The following is a 27,804-nucleotide window of genomic DNA, read 5'->3' as shown; positions in this document are numbered from 1 at the left end:
CACCTTTGATGAAGTCTGCTATGGCTTACAATGATTTTAGAACAGCTGAGGGGGAACGTGATAATCCTCACTTGTAATGTAGTTTTCGTTCCGTCACATTTTCGTCAATTAGACGATGAAGTAATATTATTTATCAAATCGTCAAATAGCGGAGTTTCGTCTCGTCATCGTCATAGTTGACTATGTATTTTCGTCATTTATTTCGTTGACGAGATTAACACTGCATAATTCACCTGTGGAAAAAGGACTTAGTGGCAACTGAAAAATAACTGCAGTTCTTCAAATGACCACTTGAGGCGAGTGCCAAAAGCGAGCCAATCCCCATAGAGAACCAGGTTAAAACACCAAATTGACAGCAGAATATTACATGTTTACAGCCTGGTTGAAAAGTGTTTTTTTTTTTTTTAACTATTCACATCAACTCGACTATATGAAGGGGGCGTGGCTTCTTCTCTGAGTGACAGGTTGGTGTCACCTTACAGCCTGTCCTAACAGCATGCGACACGAGCGTCAGCAACAAAATCAGCTCAGTTGTCTTGTTTCCTATTGGAGCGCCCTAACTGCACTCGAGCAATGCAATGGGAAGCAGCGTGCCGTCGGTTTGTAGACCGACAAAGAACGAGGAAGGAGGGGGGGGGGGGGGGGGGTCACTCACTTTTTTCACTCAACAGAGCTTGTTAGCTTGTTTTACTGAGTGGTTGATTTGTGTGTTGTGATTTGAGTCAACAGCTCGTCGACACAAGGCAGCACACTAGATGTCTTATATTTAATATTTAACGGATGCAGTGTGGACAGCTAGCGTGCCATCATGCGCGATGCTTCGTGATATATAACGCTACAACGCGTGCTGTTTGGACAAGGTTAGCTAATTTGAGTCGGGAAGTCTTGGGTGTCAAAAAATATGGTTCAAATATGGTCACTTCTGGCTCCAAAAAAAAAAGATTTTGACAAGCAAAATGCCAAATTTAGATCTTCAGTCGTTGACTACATGGTTACTTTGTACATTTCCAAGACACAGTTTATGGAGATGAACCAGTTAACATGGATCTTTGACACGATTAAAACAAACGAGACACAGATCCATGTAAAGATGATGTTTATGTTATGCTGTCATTAATCAATACGTTCCAATATAAGGTTTCTTAAAGACGTCTTTTGGCCTGAAAATCTAGTTTCCATCTAGTTTCCCAACTTCTAACACATTAGACTCATAATGGCTATCTTGCAAGCTTACTGTGTTTTCTCTCAATCAAATATATTTGGAGATACGATATTTGGATGGGGGAAAAAGTTTGGACACCAACTTGGTCTTATGGCAACAATGAACATTTGTTGCAATTTGATGGACTGAGTGGTAACTAAATCAATATTACAACAACCAAAGATAAGACATAAATGTTTCTTTTTATTAGGAAGAGCTGATCACAAGTTTTTGGTGAATCTGAGTTTAAAAAGGAAGCGTACCAGTCACTGCGTAATCTATCACTGAGTTAATGAGGCATTTGTACGAGTTGTTAGTGTGCTGGGAGATAATCGTGGAGAAACTTAAACACATCAGCTGGATGTTTGCAGGTTTAAAACAGCTGTCAGCTGTGACCGCGTGTGTTTTCTGGGGCTGCTGGTTGTTCTCTTTCTGCCTCAGTGGGTTTACATCCAGCTCATACTTCACGGCCCTTTTAAACCGTTTTTTTTTTTTTAACATCATTTGCTTTGACCCTCATTATCTCGTCTCCTTCTTCATGTTCCTTTGATTCTTTATCGAGAAACCTCTTGCCTCCCTCTCGAGATAATAAATATTCTTTCTTAAGTTGCTTAATTGGCAGCTAAGCAGATGTGAACGACTGCAAGAACAAAGTGGGACAACAGCTACTGCAACTCTGTGTGCAGTTTCTACAACTACTAAAATAATATATTAGTAACAAATGCATGAAACAAATTATATTCATCAGGTGAGTTAAGTCCAGTGAGGAGAAATGAACCACTACTTCCAATAATCTTATGATTGAGTAAAAAATGACAACTTTTCTGCTTTAATGGATCATTGTTACACAATAACATCTGTCCAGAGTGAAGCAAAGTCTACCATTCATAGCACAATCATGATACAGCCACAAGCCTCCATTATGTCTGGAGATACCTCATGCCACGTTTTGTGTTCATTGACTTATAAAAGGTGAACAATGCTTGATTTTAAGAAAACTGTTTCAACCAAAAATGTCTGTTTTTATTGACCTCACATCTTAAATCTCTCTCTCGAACAGACTTTCTTTTGCCCAGTTTGGCTTCACCAGCCCTGACGACAACACCATCACACACCTGACCGGGAACACAGATTTTGAGCCGGACCACTGAGCTTTAGTGGCTGAATGGTAGAAAATCCCCACAGCTATGCAATGGCTTCCAGTGGAAGGATTAAAAGTAGAAGACTGGAGGCTGAAAAAGCAGCTCATGATTCTTCTTTTCTAGTTTTCCTGATCGACTGTGTGGTGCTGAATGGACAGCTCCCTAAAAAAAAAGTTCATATGTCGCCCTCTCCTGAAGCGTGACCTGTTTCTGTTTTAAACCCAGACTTCACAAACCTGTAACCACCAGTGACATCACTCTTTATTACCTGCTTTGGTCCCAGTTGGCTGCGAACAGCACCAGTATCTTCCTGCCGTATCGGTCCAGATTGGAGAGCACGCCTGGGAACCCGTCCTTCAGGGCCTGCTTGATCCCCGGGTCGGTCGGCTTCAGGTTCTTGAACATGTCGAGGTTCTGCTGTCGGTACTCGAAGTACTGAGCCAGCAGCCTGAACGCCTCGAAGTGGTTGAACTTCCTCGCCCGGAGGAATCTGAGGATGAAGGCGTCGTCCGTCCTGAGGAACCCGATGTCCGGCCGGGTGATGATCATGTCTCGCACCTCCTGGATGTCCTGGTGCAAAGTCTCCGGGTTCTCTTTCAGCTCCACCTTGGCCTTCTCCAGAGTCTCTGGAGAGAGGCCAGCCTGCAGGTGAGTCATCTTTTGCAACAGCTGTCCCTCCACGGGGGGCCACGCCAGAGAAACAGCACGATCAATTGTTACCTCCAGCAACAGGGTGAAGAATATTCTCTGGTTTTCTTTTCTCTCCTGATCAGAAGCTGGCTTCAGATGGAGGCCTGCTGCTCTGTAATCCACCCTGAACTGGCACAGACGCTGCTGCTGATGCTGTGATGCTCCTGTGTTGCACAATCATCATACGTGCACGGATCACTTTTTACGCACAGAACAAAAGCAAAGATATCAACTTCATTGTGATTTCACCACCGCGTCTGTCATGCCTCGGCTCCTCCAGACTTCAGGCGGCACATCCAACCTGCTGATCCGGGCGGCCTGAGCTCAAACAGCCGCTCGCTCCCTCCATGTCAGAGCCTCTCCTCTCCTGTGTCTCTCTGTGGCACCGATGACGACGACAGCATCACCCGTCTCCCCGGTGTCGCTCGCGGGCGGCCAGGCAATGCGGCACGAGCCTGCAGCAACCTGCCTATAACATCACCAGCATCCCTCCGCCTTCATCTCCATCCGCCGACCGACTGATGCTGCTGCTGCTGCTGGTGGCGCCGCCGTGCACCGCTCCGTCACCGTGAAAAGAGGTGGATTTTCTCGCTTGTTTCAGCGTTTACATCCCCCCTCTTAAACACCACCGCTCCTCATCTTCATCATCCACTATTCAGGTGTGAGTTAGAGCTCAAATCCAGCTTCAATAAACCCCCAAAAGAGGGGGTATCCAGCATCACAGGTGTCCCGTGAGGTTTTTGTTCCCTTCCTGCTGCCTGCTTTTTCTATTGTAAAGGGGTGGGGTGGACTGAGAGGGTGGAGGGTGGGTGGGGGGGGGGGGGGGGGGGGGGGATTACCGACTCCGCTCCTCCTGCTGCTGCTGCCGCCGTCTGTTAGCTGGGAATGTGACTGACAACAGGAGAGTCTGCACTCCGGTCGGTGTGTGGACGCCACCGGCAGGATGGAGGGAGGGGGAGAAAGAGGTGGTGACCGGGTGGAAGGAGAGCGATGAAAAGCCAAAAAGTCAAAAATCAGAAGGATGGAGGACAGACAGAAAAAGTGAAAGTGGAGAAAAAGGAGAAACGATGGAGAGGAGAGAGAATCCCCGGTGTGAAGGGGGAGGGCTTAAAGATGAAGGATAGAAAAAAAAAAACATGATAGATGGGGGGGTTGACTCTGGGGTTTTCAAGGCCTGAGGCAAAGCTCGGGGGCTTAATATCCCCCTTTTCTTCCCCCATTTCTCTGCTTAACCTGCAAATATTAGCATGAAATTTTCTCCTAAATTTGAACATTTTCATAAACCATTTTTTGATAGCAGGTCACAGATTCTTCAACATTTCGGTGTCTTTTGCCAAGTGCCAAAAAACTGCAGTTTCTAAAGTTGCCACTAGAGGCTTATACTAAAAGTGAGTCATTCCTCGCCCCACAAGGTCTTATTGATGTCACCAATTTGTTTCAGCAGAGACGTTAAAAGATAAGTTATTACCACATTGGAAATGCTGTCTGAAACGTACTTTTGATCAACCTGGCAACGAGTAAAGACTCAGAGCTGAGGCGGGGTTTTAGCCTCCTGGCAAACACCTGTCAGTCAAATCAACCACGCCCCTAATTATGCGTAACTTTTAGCCTTAATATCATCAATATCGGGCGTTGTATGAAATATCACCTTCCCTTCAGTGTGTAAAGAAATGAGCAATACAGACCAAAAACATGTTGTTGTTGTTAACCATGCTGTAGCATTTTAATATGGGGTTGTTAATGGGACTTCTGGGCTTTTTTTGAGGCGGCCTCTGGTGGACAATCGAGGAACTGCAGTTTTTTGCACGTCTGCATTGGCTTCATTTATTAACACCAGAGGTTACATGTCTCCTTCTGCACATGTCTTGTCTCCAAATAACTTCACAAGCGCTATATGTGAGCACCTGTCATGGGAGTATTTTGGCTTCACTTTTGTACACCAGAAGTAGACGGAGACGTGCTGTCCATGCATGTAGTAATGTACAGTCAATGACTTCACATGTCACCGTGTGTTTGTGATTTCTGGAGACATTCAAAGTATTAGACATCACGGCCTGCTGAGTGAATTATTGTACAAACCGCACATCCAACTAGCGCTCCAGTTTTTTGTGTGGGTTAAATACGTCGTATTACTTCTTATATGGTGGTACGTATTAACAGAAAAGTGTGTCTGCTCTTACCTTAGCTGGCTTGTTAACTCGTTAAGTGTCGTACACTGATGTATTTGAGGAGGCACATGCATGTGAGTCAGGATTGTTGTTGGCTTTTATCCTGCAGAAAAAAGGCTGCAGGCCATAAGTGATGAAACATTTATTTTAAGATATGCAGTATGTGTGGCTCACGCAACGCTCTCTTACCAGAAACAGACTTTATATTAATTTATTTATCCTTTTAAAATCTCACTTTCTCAAATTCGTCTATTCCAGTTGTACGCTGCAACAAAAAAAAAACTAAACGTAGCATCAGAGTTTGTCCCAAATGTTAGTAAAAATAAATCTAATCACACTGCATTGACAGATACTTATTAGAAGCGTTTTTTTACTTTTCATATTTTGAAACATGATGTTTATCTGGACTTGTCAGGTGAATGTGGCTCATAATAATTGGAATAGGATGTTTTTTTTTTTTTTTATAAAATAAGATTCATAAGATTTGAGTTTTTGCAGTCCATCCTCCCGGATATGACTCACTGAGATCATCATTTATTGATCAGCAGCTGATTTATTACAGAACTGCTCACGTGTAGCTGCATTACAACATGAAACAGAGAGGTGGCTGTATGAATGGATGGAGAGGGGTGGGGGTTATGTTGGGAGAGGGGGGGGGGGGGCAGCACCTGCTCAGTGGTGAGCAGACAGCTGCACTTAAACATGCTGAATTAATTTCTATTGTATGTGTCTACTTATCTCCGCTCTGTGTGACGGCATCAGAGCACACGGTCGAGGCCTGAGTTTAATATGGAGCGTACAGCTCAGTGACATCACAGCTAATAAAACTACACGATGACCACAGACTTTTTATTAATACATAAAAGAAGTGGAAAGGAGAGGGGAGGTCACTGCTGTGTTTGTGGACACATTATGAGAGTGGACAGTTTTCTTATTTTCTACGTTGGAGAAGAAAAGGAAAGAGGAAACAAGAAAAGAAGAAAGAAGAGGAAAGGAAACAAGGATCAACAACGGGTTACTAATTGCTGTGAGCTCTGATGAGTTGGTGTAAAAATGAATTGTGGACCTGCATTTTAAATGACCTCAGGTTTTTCAATAGCACAGCTGTTGTCATGGAAATATCATAATTGCTGCTGTTCTAAAAATCAACCTGTCTGCAACATTTCCAAAAGTAATGTTGTTCAAGTCACACCTTGCCCCCCGCAGGTTCTGTTCTTCTTCGGAGAAGAACGTTACCTCTGCATGAACTTTCCTTTTTTACAAGAAGACCTGCTGCCCTTCTTTGAATTAAGACACAAACACTGTCTAGACTATGTTTAGCATTAAACTCTACATTCTGCCCAACAACAGGGGTTACTGATACCCACCCCCTTCTTTCAATTTAACTATATAAAGCCGGTTTCTCTTTGTCTTCTTTGAACTTGGCTGCAGACAGGTTGATTTTTTGAACATGACACTGTCATCTTCTGCTTGTGTCTCTGATGAGGGGCTTCACATCTGATTGAACTGGACTCAAACGACTGAACATCCGGATGTCCTGCAGAATTAGAGTGTGAGACTACCTCCATTCTGCAGATTAACAAGACAGTGAACAAATATGTTAAAACAACCATGTAAATGTGCAAATATAAAAAACCCCGTCCTGTTTTTTCATCAGATGTGTTACAAAGTGATTCTTCATTGTCTGCTATTTTAACTGTTTGACTTAAAGGCAAAAACCTGTCCACGTGTGAACCGTGACCTGAGTCAGTCGTTCATATAAAGTACACACATTTCAACCCAGTTACCATTTCACCAGGTCCAGCTTGATTAATCAAATGTAGTCCACTATGAATGCCCTGCAACAGTTTCTCCCCTCATGGAGTTTTTAATGTGAGAGAGGGGATGATAGGAGGGTCTGATCCTTTCAGAGGCTGCACACTGTGTCTCTGTTGAACTACAGAGAGGAGGTTCCAGCTCTAACCAGGGTGCACAAAATAACAGGAACAGTTCAGCAGATCCACGACCAAACACAGAGGCACGGTGGCGCCCTCTGCAGGCAATATGGCAAAGATGCAATGTAACAATTTCAAAGACAGTGGCATCTTGAGATCATTTGTTGTTATGTATAAGATGAGCTTGAACTGCTTTGCTACCGGACGGTTTCCTGTTTGTATATAAACCTGTGATTCAAAGGCGGCCGTGGCTCTCAACCAGAAGGTTGGGGGTTCGATCCCCAGCTCCTGCAGCCCCATGTGACCTTGGGCAAGACACCTAACTTATGTATGTAATGTTTTTGTCTTGATTCCCCCCCTACCCCCTTAATGACTTACAGTATTTGTTGTTGTTTTGTTTGTCTATTTTCTGGAGTCATGATAATGTCAGTACTGTCTCGTGTATTTTGCTGCCTGTTCTTAACTAAAAGAATCTGTTTTTACTGTGTTTTTCAAGTTTAGGTGTTTGATGCCTCAATTTGTAGTAATGAGGTGACAACTTGAGCTGTACTGATTTCACACTTAAACATGCATCATTCTCTACAATCACCTCTCAACACCCTCTTCTTATTCATAGCTTTCAGTGACGTCACCAGCGCGGAGGGCTGGAGGGCAAAAAAAACCTTTCCAAACCTATGAATGGCAGTAGCTCAGTCTTTAGGGACTTGGGTTGGGAACTGGAGGGTTGCTGGTTCAAGTCCTGGAGCAGACCAAAAATGGAAGATGGTCTGGTAGCTGGAGAGATGCCAGATCATCTCCTGAGCTCTGCTGAGGTGTCCTTGAGCAAGGCACCAAACCCCTCCCCACCACCAGCTCAGGAGTTCCCGCTGTGGGCAATGCTAATGTTTATATTCCCCTCGGACAGAGCTAGTGGCTGCATTCCCAATATGGTAAAAGGGGCGGGACATCTCCGAGAACTGTGCTGAACGACTGACCAATTACGGCAGAGCTGACCAATCAGATCAGACTTGGCACACGTGGGGACTCTGAACGTGGGCACTTCAGAGCCTTAGAGAGAGAGTCAGAAGAGAGCCGGTGCATGGAGCGACAGTTCATGAAAACAGACACTTTTTTATAAGTTTAGCTATTGTGAACATACTTTAGTAGGTACATAGATTAAATATATGAACCCCAAAAAGGACATAATATGACCTCTTAAAGCTGTGAGATTTCCGGTCTCTCCCTCTGCTTTTTCCTCACCAGCTCTGACCTGCAACAGTATTGTTGGTATTGAACTGTCAAAGTCTTACTCGCAGGTATTTAAGCTCTCTTTATGCCTGTGTTACGGCCTCCTTCAGCAAAATAGTTACACTTTTTGGAAGCTTGCTGTGGGCAGAATCAATGAGCTTCTAGGTGGGCGTGTCCTTAAACTTGGCTCCATTCTTTACTCAGAGACTGTAAATATGAATGGATGAAGCCTGAGTGACGTCAGGCATCTGTTCCTGCAGGGGGCGCTGGAGGCTCATCGTCAGCAGCCGCCATGCTGGATGCCGTCCCAGCCTAACTTTCAGTCAACCTAACAACAGGCTGAGAGCTGGAGCTGAGGCGGGTTTTAAGCCTCTTGATGAACGGTTACATCGCTCCCACTCGTCAATCATGTCAGCTATGCGCCTTACGTCTCCAGAGGATTTCACACTTCCACATTGGCCTCATTTTTCCACTTGGTTTTTTTACTGATATTCTGATAGTGAACTCGTTTGAAGGAGATTTTTCTGATATAGTGTATTTAGATAATGTTTGCTACAGAGTGAGAGCTGATGAGAGAGCTCCTCTCAGGTGTTTCTGCTGTCAGGAGTACGGCCATGTTGCTGCAGCGTGCAGAGGAGTTTGAAGATGTGGGAGATGAGGAGGAAATGTTTGTCAAGACTCTGCTGCTCATGTAGATACCCACATTCTCACCAAACCACTTCCCCTTCACTTCTCAAGAAAAGGCTCAGAATGATGCGTCAACACATCTCAGAGCACTAAAATAACATCTGATCTCTGATCTCTCAAACACGACGGACATTCAGAGTTGTATTCAGGAGGACAAGGAGTTTGACCCTCCATGTTTTGTTCACTTTTTGCTCTCAGACATAATTATTAAACCTGACTGTTTTCTCAGAAAAACCATCTAAAGAGGAGCGTTGCACTTCTCAGACGTTTATCTGAACTCACAATCTTCACACATTTAACTTCCTCCGTCCTCTCCATCTTCTTTTAGAAACACATCTCTTGAATAATGATCAGTTTTGAAACTTTATTAACAAGATGAACATTAATGATTAGCCTTATTTGAACCTTTGTTGTTTGACACACTCTGTCTGACATTCTCATCATAATAAATTAAAAAGGACAAACAGTCTGAGTTATCATGTAAAATAAATATTTCTGTTAAGATAATGAAGGATTTGTTTGTAATCTTTTGATTTTAATGGTTAAAATTAACAGACTTTAAATCTGACGGTGAATCAGAAAACAAATCAAATATTAAAGGCGGGAGTGACCGGCCTGTACTGACCTCTGACCTCTGACCTCTGACCTCTTTACTGATCGATGCAGCTCTTCTTAATGATCATCAGTTTATGATCACTTAAACATGTTACATCATGTTTTAATAACTATGAGACATTCATAGAAATGAACACTTAAAGCAGGTTTGAAGTCAAAATGAGGAAGTGATGACATACTAAGAAAGGGAAGTAGATGCAGCGTCTCTTTAAAGAAGCACTACTGAAGAAACTCAGACAGTTAGGAGCGTGACAACGGGAGGACAGAGACGGAGAATCACCATGAACGAGCTCAAATGGATTCAAACTTCTTTACTTCTCACAGCGCTGCTTCAGTTTGCTGGTAAGAACATTTATATCACATATTTAACCTTTTTTTAAACATGATGGATTTAATGAACTCTGAGAAACCACAGATGAAGAATTATTCTCAAACTGATTGTGAATATAATCAACATTTTATTGATTTACTTTATTCTTTCTCATTTTCTCAGCAGCAGCATTTCTATTTAAAGAAGTCACATTCAGAGTTGGAGAGGACGCCACGTTGTCTTGTGAAACTGTGATACAAGATCAACAGAAGTGTGAATATACGACATGGTACTTAGATTTAGGAAACAGAGCAGCAGTAGAGCTGGTTGTAGATGGTCAGGTTATAAACTCTGGAGTTAAATCAGGCAGACTGAGAGTTACAGAGGACTGTTCTCTGGTTATAAAGAACATCACAGAGGAGGATGCTCAACGTTATGACTGTCTACAGGACATACCAAGAAGAACAAGCGATGTGACTCTAGTTCTTCTATCTGTTAACAAGAGTAAGTATTTCAATCTTTTCAAACAAAACTTTTCTAATTCAAACAATAAACTGAAACATTACAATAATTATAAAGACTCTGATGAAGTTAATTTGTCTCTTGTTGTGTTTCTCTTATAATATCTCCATCCTTACTTTGGACTCTACATTTCTTATATCCAAACATTTCAAAGTGTCTTTGGAGTAAACCACCATGTCCGTTATTAGAGACATTTGACCTGCTTTGCTTTGTATGACTTTCAGATGTTTGTAAGTAGAAACACTGTTTCTTTATTTAACAATAACTCAATAAATCAATTACTATTTATTCAACTTATTAATATTTAAATCTTCTTTTTACCTTCAGTTTTTACCTCAACTTTTATTCTCTTCTTAGAGTTTTATTATCATCTTCTGAAATGTTTGAAATGTTTTTTTGTGTCTGTGTGAAGCACTTTGAATTGTCTGGTGTCTGAAAGATGTTTTATAAATAAACTTGTCTTGCCTAAAATATGAAAAAAAAATTTTTTGGATTTGAAGTTTGAATTTGATATGAAAACACAAAACAGTTTGATGAACTGTGTTTATCTCTTCTTCAGGTGACGACGCAAGAGAAACAACAAGACCATCACCAACAACAACAAGACCATCACCAACAACAACAACAACAACAACAACAGATCAACACGGCAGTGAGTCAGCATTTCTACACGTCTGATTTTATTAAATTGTCACAAAGACAACACATGCAGGCAGTCTACCAATATCCCTGTTTTTTCTTTTTTTTCTTTTTTTTTGTTGTTTAATTAATAAATGGTAACAAATCAACATTTCCAAATGTTCTGAACCATCACACTGAGCCTCTGACAGAAACAAACAAAGCTTTAACTTTAAATGACTTCTCAACACTCAACCCACAACCATGCAGACTTTCCACTTCACTGAGATGTTTTAAAGTGTTTTTTTTTTTTTAAATCTTTAACTCTATAGTTTTGATAATAACTTACTAAGTAGTTGATGCAGTTACTGCTTCTTTCAGACCAATCAGAGCTCTCAGCTTGGCCTTGAGTTAGCTGTTTGATTTTATCTCTTGTTGTGTTTTTGCATTTGTGTCAGAAGAAACCCTTTGACCACACCGGGCCATCATAGTGCCTATCAGCCTATTGGTGTTGAAATCTATATAAATGGGTCTGGTCCCCCCTCCTTTGTTAAAAAATGATCACCTGAAGAAGACATCAGGGAGGAATGTTGTGATTTTGATGGAATAAAATCAAAATCTGTGAAGTCATTTAAATATGAAATATTAACTTTGCCCACCTCTGGTTCCTGTTCATCAGATTGTACAGGTTCTTCTGATCTGGACTTGGTCATGTTGGCTCTGCGTGTGGCTGAACTCCTCCTGATTACTGTGATCACTGTTCTTCTCTTCAGAGCTCGAGGTGAGAAACACTCACACCAACTTTTATTCACACCTATCACCACCAACCTTAAAGTCAGAGCTGAAATGTTTCTGTGTGCTTTATTTTTCAGGGAACCAGAGACCACCTGATGACATCACTGTGAGCTGGAAATAAAGCCTCATATGAACTGTCTTCATATAGAGAAGGAACATTTCTTACCTCCATTTTAACTCTTATGTTTTTGTATTTTCACAGGTGCTTGATGATGGAGATGAAGGCTCAGTGAACTATGAAAATGATGGAGAACCTTCTGCTTCTGTCAGACTCCACTGATCAACAACTTCCACACAAACATCCACTCAGCAGATACATTAATCCACCGCTTTCAATCATTTCTATATCATACTTTTGAGCATAAAAACATGGATCCGCATTTAATTTGAGGTACTAAGTGAGGATTTAATAAATGTACTGAAATATGAAGTTGATATTTGTTACGGCGTCCTTAACCAAAATTATTAAACCAAGGCTCAAAACTCAGAGACCGAAAACATACAAGGACGCCACAAAGATTTAAAGTTCAACCCGAGCTTTATTTAATGTAAATACCACTCTCCCCCCAAAGTAATCAAAGATAAATAATAAACCAAAGAAACAAAAGGGGCTGGAGACCCCGACAAAAAAAAAAACAAAAGAAAGATGGGAAGATGCTGAGCCAACCACGTAATGTGTCGTCATTATGGCACCTCCCCCTAAAACTACCTAAGAAGAAAAGATTAAACTAAAGAAACCAAAAGACCCAAAATAGGACTAACAGTGATCTCCAGTCCAAACTCAAATAATAAAACCAAACAATGTTAACATATGTGGGGAAAACCAGTAAAACTGGGAAACAAAAGCTCCTCACCACATCACTGCCCAGAGTGTGTGCGCCCCTAACTCTCCTACCTGGCTCCTCTAAATACCCCTCCTCCTCCTCCTCCTCCCCCTCCTCCTCCTCCTCCTCCTCCTCCTCCTCCTCCTCTTCCTCCTCCTCCTCCTCACTGAGCACAGATTGTACTCAGGTGAGCAGCAGGTGAAGGAGGAGGGATAATCAGGGAGAGAGAGAGAGAGAGTAGGTGTGTAGCAGGTAGAGATAAAGAGAGAGAGAGATCATCACTTGGGGGAATCTTCAGTTTTTGCCAACATGGAAGATAATAATTTTGTAGAAAGCTTCATTTGTATAAAGTTCTTCATATTTTTGAGTGCCTTTAAATGTCAGTATAACCAAATTTTAATCACTATGTCAAATTAACTTTCATGTCTTATTGTTGCTTCAATATATTTGATTGAATGTGTATATTTTACTTAAAGGAGATCTATTATCCTCACTTTCACCATTAATCATGTCAGTCTGGGACACCTATTGAGTAGTGTTGTGAGATGTGTAACTCATAAACTTTCTTATTTTTCTCATACTGTCATCATTGAAATCCCAAATTTCAGCCTCTGCCTGAAATGGTTCATTTCAGCGTCTGTCTCTTTAAGACCCCCCCCCCCCCCCCCCCACCTGCCCACTTTACTCTGATTGGCCAGCATTTCAGAAGCTTCCTGCTTCTGAAATAATCAACCAATGAGCTTCCGGTTGGGCGTGTCCTTGAAAGAGCTGGTGGTCATTTCCTGCAACTTTACCCCATGTTTTGTTCTGATGCATCAGTGGCTAACTTTCACGACTTTTCCTTTAACGTCTCGTTCAGAGCAGCAGGAAACCACGTCCGGGGATTACACCAACATCTGTGTATAATGTGTTTAAAAAAATGTTGCAGAGGTTATTATGGTATTATGCTCATTATATGTATGTTTTTAAATATGGATCAGTATAATAGATCTCTTTTATTATTTTTCAGTCTTCAGTCTGTAATAATCATGTCTTTATTAAATCATATTAAATCTGCATATAAATAAACATTTACCACTTAATTCTACTGTGTGCTTTTTGTGATTCCTTCATTAAATTACAGAGTCTTTCTGAAAGTGAACATTTTCTCTAAATGTCCTTCCTTTATTTTTGGGGTATCGGTCATTCTCAGGTTAATTCTCCCTCTGCTGGGTTAAAAAGCTTTTTTCTAACCAGAGAACTAGAATGAGTCCTAAAACAGAGAAATGCACCAAAGGTGAACTGTCGTCTTAGGTTGACATAGTAAACTGATGAGGTGGCCGTGGCTGGCCCTGAACAACATCAGGAAGATTAGACCTTACATGTCAGAGGATGCTACACAGCTCCTGGTACAGGCTCTTGTGATATCATGCATTGACTATTGCAAACGACTTCCCCTTCACTTCTCAAGAAAAGTCTCAACATGAGGTGTCAACACATCACAGAGCACTAAAATAACATCTGATCTCTGATCTCTCAAACACGACGGACATTCAGAGATTATTATTAAACCTGACTGTTTATTATCAGAAACACCATCTAAAGAGCAGCGTTGCACTTTTCAGACGTTTATCTGAACTCTCAATCTTCACACATTTAACTTCCTCCGTCCTCTTTTTCTTTTTTTTGGTAACACAACTCTGTAACAAATACACCAAAGAACTGAACTTCAAAGTCATCACCATCTGCTGTGACCTCTGACCTCTTTACTGATCGATGCAGCTCATCTTAATGATCATCAGTTTATGATCACTTAAACATGTTACATCATGTTTTAATAACTATGAGACATTCATAGAAATGAACACTTAAAGCAGGTTTGAAGTCAAAATGAGGAAGTGATGACATACTAAGAAAGGGAAGTAGATGCAGCGTCTCTTTAAAGAAGCACTACTGAAGAAACTCAGACAGTTAGGAGCGTGACAACGGGAGGACAGAGACGGAGAATCACCATGAACGAGCTCAAATGGATTCAAACTTCTTTACTTCTCACAGCGCTGCTTCAGTTTGCTGGTAAGAACATTTATATCACATATTTAACCTTTTTTTAAACATGATGGATTTAATGAACTCTGAGAAACCACAGATGAAGAATTATTCTCAAACTGATTGTGAATATAATCAACATTTTATTGATTTACTTTATTCTTTGTCATTTTCTCAGCAACAGCATTTCGAGTTAAAAGAGTCACATTCAGAGTTGGAGAGGACGCCACGTTGTCTTGTGAAACTGCGACACAAGATCAACAGAAGTGTGAATATACGACATGGTACTTAGATTTAGGAAACAACGCAGCAGTAGAGCTGGTTTTACATGGGCAGGTTATAAACTCTAGAGTTAAATCAGACAGACTGAGAGTTACAGAGGACTGTTCTCTGGTTATAAAGAAGATCACAGAGGAGGATGCTCGACGTTATGACTGTCTACAGGACATATCAGGAAGAAGAACAAGCGATGTGACTCGAGTTCATCTATCTGTTATCAAGAGTAAGTATTTCAATCTTTTCAAACAAAACTTTTCTAATTCAAAAAATAAACTGAAACATTACAATAATTATAAAGACTCTGATGAAGTTAATTTGTCTCTTGTTGTGTTTCTCTTATAATATCTCCATCCTTACTTTGGACTGGAAATACTTAAAATATTAAAACTTTTTTTTGAATTTGAAGTTTGAATTTTATATGAAAACACAAGTTTAGTGCTGAACAGTTTGTTGAGTTGTGTTTATCTCAACTTCAGGTGAGGACACAAGACCACCACCACCACCAACAAAACCACCAACAAGACCACCACCAACAAGACCACCACCAGCAACAAGACCCCCAACGACAACAGCTACTATGACTACTACAGGTAAAAGTACAAAAGCAACAACAAAAACACCTAAAAAATGGGGCTCCTGATGTCTTCTCCTCTCTGTGTTTGATTCAGATTAAGGACAGAAGTCTACAGCCAACATGCTTCACATATTTTCATTTTTCTGGCAGACTGGCGATGGTGGTTGATCCTCGTGCCCGTGGTGGTTTTTATAGTTCTGTTAGTGGTCGTTGTGAAAGTTATTAGACGGAAAGGTGAGAGCACAGATGAACATTTTCATGAAGAAAAAAAGCTTTAATTACATAAGTTTAATGTTTGTTAGCTGCAGTTTACCACTACATTTTAATATCTAAAAGTTTGAGATGATCCATATTTCTTGTTTGGAAGCTAAAGTCCAGCTGTTTCTGTGTCTCTACAGGAAACAGAACGCAGATGGGTGACGATGTTGTAAGTCCCAAAACGTTTGATTATGTTGTTTGTTCTCATTGACTGCTGAACAAAAATGGAAAGAAATGCTTGTTAAGAAGCAATAATGTGTCCTGGAGCATGTTTTTGTTCTGCCTCAATCAAGTTATAGACATCTATTTTTCCAAGATAACCGGGGCTAACAGAGTATGTCTACTGCAGTGATGTCAGATAAATGGATTAAACTACAGCCTCTGAAATGAAATGTCCATAACTATCGATACGCTTTATAGAGACAGTTTTTTGTCTGTTATACTTAAAAACATCTCTAGATAAACTGAACTGAACCAACAGTCAGGGGTGTGTCCAGGGGGGCGGCCAGGGGTGGCAGGGCCCTCCCTAAAACTTGACTCGCTACGCTTGGTGCCGTTCAAAAATTCTAAACTATGACTGGCTGTCTGCGTGGAGGAGGAGGGGCTTATGTTCAAAACTGGGCAACAGGTTCCGCCTGTAGCTTTTGTGAAGTTTTGATGTTGCACATTTTTCTGTGACTTTCCACAAACATCTTTTCTTTTCTTTTTTTTACTTCTTAAACAGTTAAGTTTGAAAATGAATGACTGAAACCTTGATTGCCCCTCTGGGAATTTGACAAGGTTATTATGTTTTTTGAATTAGTTTATTTCAGAGGGACACATGCGATGAACATGCTTCTTATGTAAAATACAAAGTAGATGACATGCATACATGTTTCTAGACTTGGCAACCCCTGTTGACCACCCTGCATGAGTCCACCCCAGTCAGAAAAGTCTGGACACGCCCCTGCTGACAGACTTAAGATGTTTTGAAGCATGCATAAATCTACTGCATTACATTGCAGGTGTTATTATTATTTAGCTCCCTAACAATGTTTGCACTGAATGCATAATGTGATGTGTTTTCTGTCCAGGAGCTGACCTCAGACCCTGCAGGGTCTCAGCCTGCTGCAGGGACCGGTCAGGACATGGTGAGATCACAACTTTACCCTCTTTGTTGCTGTGTTTGCTCGCTACATGTGACCATAGCAGAGTCTTTTTTGAATTCTTCATTGATCTGAGCTTAGGTTTTTTAAGATTGAAGTGCAAAAACACAACAGGATTCATAAAAAAATGTACATAAGAGTAGAGAGAAGTTCTTCAGACGGAGACTGTGATGAAAATTAAGATGAAAACAGAGAGGCTTGATAAAGTAAGACATTATGAGGGTCATTCTTTGGATACCATCATAAGAGCCTTATACAATTCATCCTGCATGTTCAGAAGTTTAAAGAAACATTTCTGTGAAGACACAGAGAAAGAGTCATTCCTTCCATTACACTTATCTCATTTATTATATCTGTCCACTTGTGGGAGGTTCAGGAAGTAATCAGCAGCACGCAAGTGTTTTTTTTAAGAGCAGAAACCCCCCACCTTAAAATCATAATTTCCTTAGATTAGTGTGATAAATTGCTCTTCAGTCTTCAGAGTGTGACAACGATAAAAAGGGAAGTTTGATGGTGATGCAACTTCAGAGCACCAGGAACGTATCACACTGTGGGTTCACAGATTGGTTTTCTTCCTATCTTGCTGACAGAATATTCTCAGTACGTATTGGTGATGGTGTCTCTGAGTCTTCTGAGTTATGTGGGGTACCACAGGGCTCTGTCCTGGGGCCCCTGCTCTTCTCCCTTTATCTGCTACCCCTAGATAAGATCATAACCAGTTTTTTTTTATTTGCTCCAATCAAAAGCACAGGTCACGATAAACATTACTGAGCAGCTGTTTTGTTGTCTTCTCTGTGTAGGCTGATCATGAAGGCGGGGTTTCCTACGCCTCCATCAGATACAACAAGAAGAGGAAAAGAGGAGCTCGGGTAAGCTGTCTGATTAGTTAAAGTCAGGATGGATGTGAACTTTAAAAACGTCTTTATTAAAGCCATGAAGCTCAGGTCAACAAGTATCGGCTGTGCTATCAGTGTGTCCACGTTTACACTTTATTCTTCACATTTCCACGTTATACTTTACTTGATACTTTATTTTTGACCCATCGGTCCTTATCAGTGTGAAAAAGCGCAAAAAATGTAAACACAGGACATCAACGAAGGGATATAATCACTACAGTTCACAGTTTGACAGTCATTAAGAACACAAAGAGACATCTGGACCAGTGTTTCCAGAGACACGAGGAACACCTTGTGTCACTTAGCGTGGGGGCGGAGTCAGAGACATCATGATCATATTTTCTGAATTAATGAATCCACACATACATTTATACATAACATTTCTCAGCACAGCATGACATGTGGAGACGCTACTAGAAACAAAAAAAATGTCAGTGTTATATTTTGACTTTATTCTCGATGTATCAACTTGCACTTTGCATTTAATGACGTCATTTTGTGATATTTAATGCTCTGGGATCTATCTCCAGGTTTGTGCTAAAGACGATGCTGCCAATGGTTCAGTGACCTATGCCTCCGTCAAAGCTTCTTCTTCCTCTTCTTCTGCTGCTGCTGCAGGAGCCTCTGCTGATCCCAGCAGCCTCTACGCCACCATCAACAAAGAGAAGAAATAAGAATCCAAAGTAAAGTCACAGCTCAAGTTTTTTCAGCTTTTAAGACTGAAAACTATGGAGCCCCACAAGGCTCAGGTAGGACAAAATTATGCAAGAAAACAGATGCCCACAGATTGTAAATCAATGTGCATGGATTTGTCGTAATGATCGACACCTTTTTCTTTTTTGTCTCACCTGAGCCTTGCAGGGCTCAGTAGAAAACAGATACTGATAGATGTGTTTGTAAAAGACTTTGTGTTGATGACTTTCAAGAGTTATTGCTGTAAGATGCTTTTCCTTCAAAAGAGGGCGTTGTAGGTTTACTAGTAGCCCAAAGACCTAGCATAATACCTCTGCATAAGATGTAACTCTACGGAGATCCTGAAGTCCCAAAAGTAAAAAAAAAGATATGGGGCACACCAGTTAATATCTTGTGTGAACATGATACTAACGAACCTTTGACTACATGCTAGTGTGTGTGAGCGCTGACTGTTTCTTCTCTTAATCTTTGCACACAGGATATTCACTCATGTGCACAACATAGCATCTTTAGAGTTAGATGATAACTCAAGTGCACAACATATTTTTTCCACTATTTAGGACTTCAGGAGCTCCGTATAAACCAGCTTTTAAAATAAGTTTATATACGCAGCAGGCACTTTGATGTGCATGTGTTAAGTTGTAGTTAAAGATTTTTAAACTTTATTTATTATTTCTGTACCTGTTGTCTTTTGACCTGCATTCATTTAAACATCGATATCATCACTGCTCAGATCATTCTGTATGTACTGAGAGGTACATGACTGAGAAGAGGAAGTGAGATAACGATCATCTTGATTGAGTCACATCCGAGAGTCTGTAGAAACCCATAAAAGGCTAAATCGACAGTGTGTGAAATTTATGACAGATAAAGGAAGGAGGAACCAGAAAGTGGGGTAATATACACTTTACTAAGAAGAGGAAGTTGAGGAATAGTTCTCTTGATGCAGCTCCAGGTTAGACGCTTAAAAGAAGAGAGAGACATGAGGGTTCAGTTGTTGAATTGTTTTCTTTTGAACGTCATAAAAAAGCTCTTCAACTCGATTTAGGGGGAAATATTATTACAAGAACTTCATTTTTCCATTCTTATACCTTAAACACAGTTAGTCTGAGTTTTGTAATAATACTTGTGTGCAGCTCAATGTGTTCAATTTAAGAAGTGAAATATACATGTTTGTTAACGTTTAAATCCTGGAAAATATGGAGGCAGCTATACGTTTCTGTTGTTGATCTGATGGTCTGTTTCTTTGAAAAATATTTTTTATTTACATTCACGTCGATGATGAGCGACATTTACCTGCCCAGTGAGACTAAAGGAACAATGTGAGACGTTTTACACATGAATATATCAGAAATCAAGTCTATCCTGTGTAAATGTGTCTCTGAGTCATGACTGTCTACAATGAGGGAGAAGCTCGAGTCCCGCTGGCTGTGTTGTTGTCAGAGCCGTGTTTACATGGACGGGACGGCCGGCTCCTCCCCTTGTGTATAAAAGCTGTTTTAGTCGAGGACTAGAGAGAAGAAGAAGAACATACTCACTGATTATTTAGATATCACATAAGCATTTTTAGATTGTTATCTGTATCAATTTATATACAATGTGAAGCTACAAGCTAACTTAACTGTGCTAACATTAGCATGCTAACACAACAATGCAGGCCACAGGCAATTGCAGCTCGCGCCAAGGACGATTTGGTCCACCGCTTACACATCACTTCTTCATGGGTGGAGAGGGGTTGGAGGTGTGTCTCTGGAGGAGAGTGGAGCATTCCTTTAATATTTAACAGAAAGTATCGATGATATCTTTTAGATGTGATTGAGGTTTTTTAATTGTTTTTGTACATTGTGAGACACTGAAGAACTCTGTAATGTCAAATCTGTTACATCAATCTCCTGATCTACTGTATCAATATTAATGACATCAAACATGTGGATTTACTCTTTATCACTCTGGCAAGCTTTAGGATAAATGTTTGGAGAGCTTACTGCTTAATAAACTGAAAGGAGATGAAATGTGTGTATTAACATGTGATCATTTCATTATTAAAAACACATCTGCAGGGTCATTAAAGGTGTTTTCAGACCTCAGGACCTTTTTCATAATTCTAGAAACTGTTGGAAGCCTCCCCCTCTTTACTGATTTCACACCACAGATACTATGATGGCATATTACAAAAGGCCAAATTAAATGTCTGTAAATCTGTAGTGAGGATAAAGAACAGGGAGTTCATCAGTCACATTAACAGCCTTCAAGAAACAGACAGAAAGTCATGCAGTGTCATGCTTGTATTCAAGCTGGATTAAGTGAAATCAGACAGACTGAATGTTACAGAGGGTTGTTCTCTGGTCATAAAGACGGTCACAGTGAAGGATGCTGGTTGGTATGATTGTGAACCGCTCGCGACTACAGAAATACAAACAACTCAGGATTTGATTTTTCTCTACTTTGTTGAAGGTGAGCATTTATATTAAAATGTTTTCATTGTATGTGTAAGCATGTAAATTAATTTATTGTGTAAATACATTTTATGTGTAAGCATGTAAAAATGTCCAGTTAGCAACGTTAGCACCAGCACTGGTTTGGTTACGTCTCCCATCGCAGTAATCTCATGTAAACAAAATGTGACAGCATCGCATGGTGACGTCAAACGGAGGAGAAACCGGTGCACAGTGTGAAGTCACAAACCCAAGACTCTCCCCGTCCACACATAAACACTTTAAATGGAGTTCATGAAAATCATCACCCCGGAAGGATATTCATCCACTGTCCTGTACCTCCAAAAATAAATCTTAAAGATTAGCATCAGCAGCATAGATCCCGGCAGCCTCTATGCCACCATCAACAAAGTGAAGAAATCAAAATGATTGACAGCTTTTTCTTTTTTGTCTCACCTGAGCCTTGCAGGGCTCAGTAGAAAACAGATACTGATAGATGTGTTTGTATGAGACTTTGTGTTGATGACTTTCAAGAGTTATTGCTTTAAGATGCTTTTTTTCTCCAACAAATGGCGTTTTAAGGTTAGCACAAAACACCTAGCATTATACCTCTGCATGAAATTTAAATTTACGGAGACTCTGAAGTCCCAAAAAGTACAAAAACTGAAATCTTGTGTGCCCACGATAATTATATAAAGGACTGGTATTCAGAAAAACTTTTGACTACATGCTAGTGTGTGTGAGCGCTGACTGTTTCTTCTCTTAATCCTTGCACACAGGATATTCACTCATGTGCACAACATAGCATCTTTAGAGTTAGATGATAACTCGAGTGCACAACATATTTTTTCCACTATTTAGGACTTCAGGAGCTCCGTATAAACCAGCTTTTAAAATAAGTTTATATACGCAGCAGGCACTTTGATGTTCATGTGTTAAGTTGTAGTTAAAGATTTTTAAACTTTATTTATTATTTCTGTACCTGTTGTCTTTTGACCTGCATTCATTTAAACATCGATATCATCACTGCTCAGATCATTCTGTATGTACTGAGTCACATCCGAGAGTCTGTAGAACCACATAAAAGGCTATATCAACTTCATGACAGATAAAGGAAGGAGGAACCAGAAAGCAGATGTGGTCTGCCCACATTCAAGCAACAAGTGTTATTTGGGTTTAAAAAAAAGAAAGATTGGAACGTTTTTATCTCACCTTTCTCGGTTATAATTGCGCCTGCAGTTATATAGCCTCTAATTCTCTAGACTGGCAGTTTCAAAACTGTAATATGTCAAAGTCTTTTAAAAGTACAACGAGTAGCCGTGCCGCTATTAAACTGAGCCCGCAGCCTGAGGGTAACCGCATGCCTCTGGAACAGAGAAATTCGGAGCCTTTAATGGAGAATGTACTCGCTGAGGTCAGTCGTATAAGTACAATTATTTTGGGAGGAGATTTTAATCAGGTAGTTGATCCTGTTATAGACAGAAGCAAGTGTCAAATATTGCCTGTATCTGGGGATAGGGCTGCTTTACACATGCTTATGGAGGACTTAGGCCTAGTGGATGTGTGGCGGCTGGTGAATCCAGGTGACAGGGAATATACTTTTTATTCACATCGCCATAAATCACATTGAATCGATTTTTTTCTCCTATCCAAATTTACTATTGACAAGGTAATAGACTGTAAAATTGGTCCAATAGCATTATCTGACCATGCACCTGTCGAAACTCAAATAGAACTAAATGCCGAAACAGGAAAGGGGGGTAGCGGGCGGATGAACATCGCACTTTTGAATGATGAGGGGTTTAGCAAAGAATTAGCTGAGGACCTGACCATGTTTTTTGATCTAAATGTGGGGACAACAGAGAAACTTTCCTCAGTGTGGGAGGCTTCTAAGGCCTACATAAGAGGGAAATTGATTGCACATTCGTCCAGAAGGAAAAAGGAAAATATGGGCCTATTGTCAAAGCTGGAAGCGGAAATTATTAAGTTGGAGAAGTCTCTATCAGAGCATTATACTGATGATTTATACAAGGACTTGTGTAACCTGAAGTTTAAATTAAATAATATATATAACAAAAAAGCAGAATATGCTCTTTTCCGACTACGAACAACTTTTTATGAAGGGGGTGACAAAGCAGGCAAACTACTGGCAAGACAATTAAAACAACAGACTAACAATAACGTAATTCCTGTTGTAAAAAAAGGGGTTGTATTAGTTTCATTGTCTAAAGAAATAAACAGGGTCTTTAAGCAATGTTATGAAAACATATATACCTCACAGGTAAACCAAGAACAAAACAAATTGGATCAAATCTTTTCAAACATAAAATTGCCTAAACTCTCTCAACAACATGCAGAGTTCTTGGAGGCACCGATTACAGAGGATGAAGTTAAACAAGCCATTGCAACTATGAAAGTGGGGAAGTCTCCAGGCATGGATGGCTTTCCCATTGAATATTACAAAACATTTCTGGATATATTAGCTTAGCGAGTGTGTACTCAGAAGCATTTAATCTCGAATCCTTGCCCAATACGTTTAATGAAACATTAATTTTGCTAATCCCAAAAAAGAATAGGGATGCAACTGATCCCTCAAACTATAGGCCAATCAGTCTAATCAATTTGGACAGCAAAATACTAACAAAAATTCTAGCGGTACGATTGGAGAAAGTATTACCTTCTATAATTAATGCTGATCAGGTGGGCTTCATTAAAGGAAGGTCCTCAACTGATAATTTAAGGAGGTTGTTACGTTTAACTGCCTGAATTCTCAGAGTAGAGTCCCCGTTACTGCCATCTACCTGGACGCCGAAAAGGCATTTGACAGGGTAGAGTGGAAATTCCTAAATATGGCTCTGTTTTCGTTTGGCTTCGGCTCGGTTTTTAAGTCATGGATCAATATAGTTTATAGCTGTCCCAAGGCTGCAGTTATGACAAATGGCATGATTTCCCCCTTTTTCAGTGTCTCCCGAGGTATACGTCAGGGCTGCACCGTCTCTCCGCTGCTCTTCACAATTTTTTTGGAACCATTGGCAACAATGATCAGAGCAAATCCAAATGTTAGAGGAGTGGGGGGAGCTGGAAGGGAACATAAACTGATGCTTTATGCGGACGACATTTTATTATTGATAGTTGACCCTTCGGCTCTCTGCCACATCTGATGAGTACTATACAACTGTACTCTGAGCTATCTGGATATAAAATTAACTGTAACAAATCTGAGGCTATGTAATACTAACACAATATCTCAATTCAATTTTAAATGGGTTCCAACGGGAATGACGTACCTCGGGATCAAACTTAGTCAGAATCTAGATGAAATGGTTGCTCTAAATTATAATCCTTTATTGGGCAAAAAAATAATAATTTAGATCAATGGGGAGCATTAAGATTATCTCTCTGGGGCAAGGTGAATGTGGTTAAAATGATTGTAGCTCCTCAGTTTAATTATTTATCCTCTATGATACCCTTAAAGATTCCAGATTCAATACATAAGCACTATAACAAACTTGTTAACGATTTTTTATGGGATAAGAAGAAACCGAGAATTAAAATGTCCATGGACAGGGACAAGGGAGGTTTTGGTTTGCTAGATGTCAAAGTATATAACCTATCTTTTGAAATAATCAAGTTGGCGAAACACTGGGTCAGAGCAAATATAGACCTAGATTGGATAAACATAGAACAGAGCGTAGTCAATCCATACTGCCCCATTACCATTTTATCCCAACATGTAGAAAATAATTAAAATCCCATAATGTCCTATTCAAGGAGTGTGTGGAGTGCAGTTCATAAAACTTTTAAATTACTCTTCACTCTGGAACAACCCTAAATTACGCATCGGAAAGAAAACAGTATACTGGAAGGAGTGGCAATCCAAGGGAATAAACACAATAGGCGATTTATATGAAAAGGGGGTATTGATGTCATATCAGGACCTTCAAAAGAAATACAAACTTACAAATAAAGGAAACTTATTCTCTCTGTCAGCAAACCCTGAAAAAAGTCAAATATCTTTGCATTTATTGATAGTTTTTTGATCCAATCTGTTTTTGAAATCAAACTTTATTTTGCATCACTTTCTCCTCCTCTCTCAGAATAACCAGGTGGTCGGCGTGGGCAGCGGATCGACCATCGTCTATGCCGTGGACAGATTAGGTGAAGTCGGATGATTACTCTGCAGAAGCGCCAACATCTGGGTGTCTCGCGCTCGCCGTCCGTCTTTAACGACGTCGTCTTTGTTGTTGTGTTTCAGCTGAACGAGTCCGAGAGCAGAAACTCAACATCGTGTGTGTGCCAACTTCCTTCCAGGTTTGTTTTGAAATGCCGAGTCTTTCCTCAAGTTTCCTGTTTGTGTTTGGAAACAGCTTCTGCTTCATCAACTGTGACTTGAGATGCATTTCATCCCCACACACCTGAGGTGACGTATTATTCATCATCTCCTCTTTCTTTATTTAAAGTAAAATGCACAGAAATGATAAATGTTTTAAAGCACCTCGTCTGTTCTTTGTCCACCCCCCCTCAGGCTCGTCAGCAGATTCTGCAGCACGGCCTCACTCTGTCGGATCTGGACAGACACCCTGAGGTACGATGAGATCTTTTACAAAAGAATCTGAAAGTCTCTTCAGAACAATATCTCAAACTGCCGGCTCGATTAGGAACATTAGAAACTCTAAATATAAATGAGAAGTGTTGTTTGTCTTTTGCTCTATTTTGATGTTTTCAATGTTTGTATGTCATTTTTAATTGGGTAAATTTTATTTGTGATAGTAAGACTCTCTCTCCATTTTCAAATCTCATCTCAAAACACATCTTTTTAAACTGTCATATTCAGTCTGATCATTCTCCACCCGGTCTCATAACTCCTTTACATCCTGTACATTTGTGTTTTTTTGTGTTTTTAATGTTAATTTTATTGTTTTGTTGTTACTTTGTTGTTTTTAATCTCTGCTCTGTAAGGTGACCTTGAGAGTTTTGAAAGGCGCCTTTAAATAAAATGTATTATTATTATTAAGAAATATTTTTACTTTGTTATTTTTTACTGTATTTTATTTTAACTTTGTTTAATCTCTGAAGGTGAGGTTTTGAGATAAGCCCTCATGTGTTTCTACCTCACCTGCACATGTGTTTTATTTTTCTGTGTGACTCTTCTTTCAAAGAAATGTGCAACTAAACTAAACTTCTTTGCACACAGCTGGATGTGGCGATCGACGGGGCCGATGAAGTGGACGCAGATCTCACGCTGATAAAAGGCGGAGGGTGAGTATATCGCTGATTTGAACGCAGCGGTGAGTGTCTCCTCTGAATGTCCGTCTCAAACTCGTTTCCTTTCCTCTGTCTCACAGCGGCTGCCTGACTCAGGAGAAGATCGTCGCCGGCTGTGCTAAACATTTTGTCGTCATCGCCGACTACAGGTTTGTAGTTTAGACTCCAGAAAAGTGTAACTGTGAGGGAGAGAGTGACCAAGTCTTAAAATTATGTTTTTATTTAAGTATTTAGAAACTTCCAAACTTCCACTTGACGTCAGGCTGCTGTTTCCTGTTTTCCTGTTTCCTCCTTCATTCTGGTTTGTTGGGTCGTTTACATTTCAAAGTTGCAGTTGGAACCAAACAAAGGAGTGTTTACTCGCGACCTCAGGGTTTCTCTTAAAGGGATACTTCACCTCGTTGAAACATGAATCTGTACATTGGGTCATATATGTAGAAATGTGAAATACATTTTGAAGTTGGTGCCTTCTTGGCTGAGAAAAGGCAGAAAGTGTCTTTTTGACTCGTGGATGAAAGACACCAAATCCCAGAATGCACAGCACCGCGGGCCACTCCCACTAAGGTCCTCAAGTTCAGAATCAGAAATACTTTATTAATCCCAGAGGGAAATATGATCGTTACAGTTTCTCCAAAATATACAGTATAGCAGTAGAAATATAGAAATAAAAACATTTACAGACATGTTTCCAGATTTGTCTCATCCTCTCTCTCTCTCTCTGTGTGTCTCTCGCTCGCTCGCTCTCCTTCAGGAAGAACTCCAAGGACCTGGGACAGCAGTGGAAGAAGGGCGTTCCCATCGAGGTGATCCCCATGGCGTACGTTCCCGTGTCCCGGATCATCGCCAAACGCTTCAGAGGCGAGGCCAACTTACGGATGGCCGTCAGTAAAGCGGTGAGTGGAAGCTTTGATTTACCGTTTCAGAGTTTTATGTTTGAACTCCCCGCTCTGCTCTGTGCTGCTCCTGAGGACATTTCAGATCTCTCTTTGAGGTTCAGGTTCCTTTATTTGTTCCCTGTAGGTAGATGTGTTTTCATCTAGCTAGATCGATGTTCATCATGACGCACAGATTACAAAACAAAGAACAACACATCAGAGAGAAGATAACCGACTAAAACATAATAAAAAACAAATGCTAGACGTGCTCGAGGCTCCACCAATCAGAGCATGCAGGAGAGCTTGTTTCAGTTCTTGGAGGTGACCCCTGAGGTTCAGGTTGAAAAACGTTGTGCAGTAAAAAGCTTTTCAGTGTAACACAATCACACGTCCAATCACGTTCCTAGAGAGGATCAGAGCAGCTGAACCGGCTCGGACCCGTTTCATACATTCATCAGAATGAGGCTGCGTTGGTTTAATGCCTTTTTATGCATTCTTTCTTTTTTTGTAGCAGGAAAGATGTTCAACAGAGAGTTGGAGCTCAACGCCTTTTCGTTACTAAAAGTAAAAGTAAACGTTTGGTTTGTTCACAAGAAAACTCCAGAGCGCTTCTTTTTGGAAATATG

At 40.5% G+C, this 27,804-nt stretch overlaps 3 protein-coding genes and 1 long non-coding RNA gene across 5 annotated transcripts in view; 3 read left to right on the top strand and 1 right to left on the bottom strand.

Annotated features, from left to right (window-relative positions):
• clvs2 (clavesin 2) overlaps positions 1–5,817 on the bottom strand; it is a 37,894-nt gene extending 32,077 nt beyond the window's left edge. The window contains exon 1 of the mRNA XM_061051544.1: positions 2,612–5,817. Within this exon, the coding sequence (XP_060907527.1) occupies positions 2,612–3,000 (389 nt within the window). The 5' untranslated portion in view covers positions 3,001–5,817. The remainder of the gene's footprint in view (positions 1–2,611) is intronic.
• Positions 5,818–11,035: 5,218 nt separating this feature from the next.
• On the top strand, positions 11,036–13,815 carry LOC132984657 (uncharacterized). 2 transcript variants are annotated; one of them, XR_009674993.1, is made up of 3 exons: positions 11,036–11,148; positions 11,794–11,895; positions 11,987–13,815. It is a non-coding gene; the product is annotated as an uncharacterized LOC132984657 (long non-coding RNA). The 2 variants fall into 2 exon arrangements; XR_009674992.1 differs by lacking the exon at positions 11,036–11,148 and having other exon boundaries at positions 11,155–11,895.
• A 655-nt stretch (positions 13,816–14,470) lies between these two features.
• On the top strand, positions 14,471–15,677 carry LOC132985384 (uncharacterized). Its single transcript, XM_061052734.1, has 3 exons — positions 14,471–14,785; positions 14,937–15,374; positions 15,514–15,677. Exons 1-3 carry the CDS (start codon positions 14,725–14,727, stop codon positions 15,675–15,677), a joined length of 663 nt encoding a protein of 220 aa, XP_060908717.1. The 5' UTR covers positions 14,471–14,724.
• Positions 15,678–25,078: 9,401 nt separating this feature from the next.
• LOC132985383 (ribose-5-phosphate isomerase-like) lies at positions 25,079–27,347 on the top strand (the record flags this gene model as incomplete). The annotated part of the gene is made up of 7 exons (XM_061052733.1): positions 25,079–25,196; positions 25,294–25,349; positions 25,564–25,623; positions 26,233–26,297; positions 26,384–26,452; positions 27,055–27,196; positions 27,324–27,347. Coding segments are annotated over 7 exons (534 nt in total), but the record flags the coding sequence as incomplete, so codon positions are not given.
• Between the last annotated feature and the right edge of the window lie 457 nt (positions 27,348–27,804).

The sequence above is a fragment of the Labrus mixtus genome, chromosome 12 (assembly GCF_963584025.1).
Source record: "Labrus mixtus chromosome 12, fLabMix1.1, whole genome shotgun sequence".
In the NCBI taxonomy this organism is placed as follows: Eukaryota; Metazoa; Chordata; class Actinopteri; order Labriformes; family Labridae; genus Labrus; species Labrus mixtus.
Note: the sequence above shows the minus strand (reverse complement) of the source record. Positions and strands in the feature narration are given on the sequence as shown.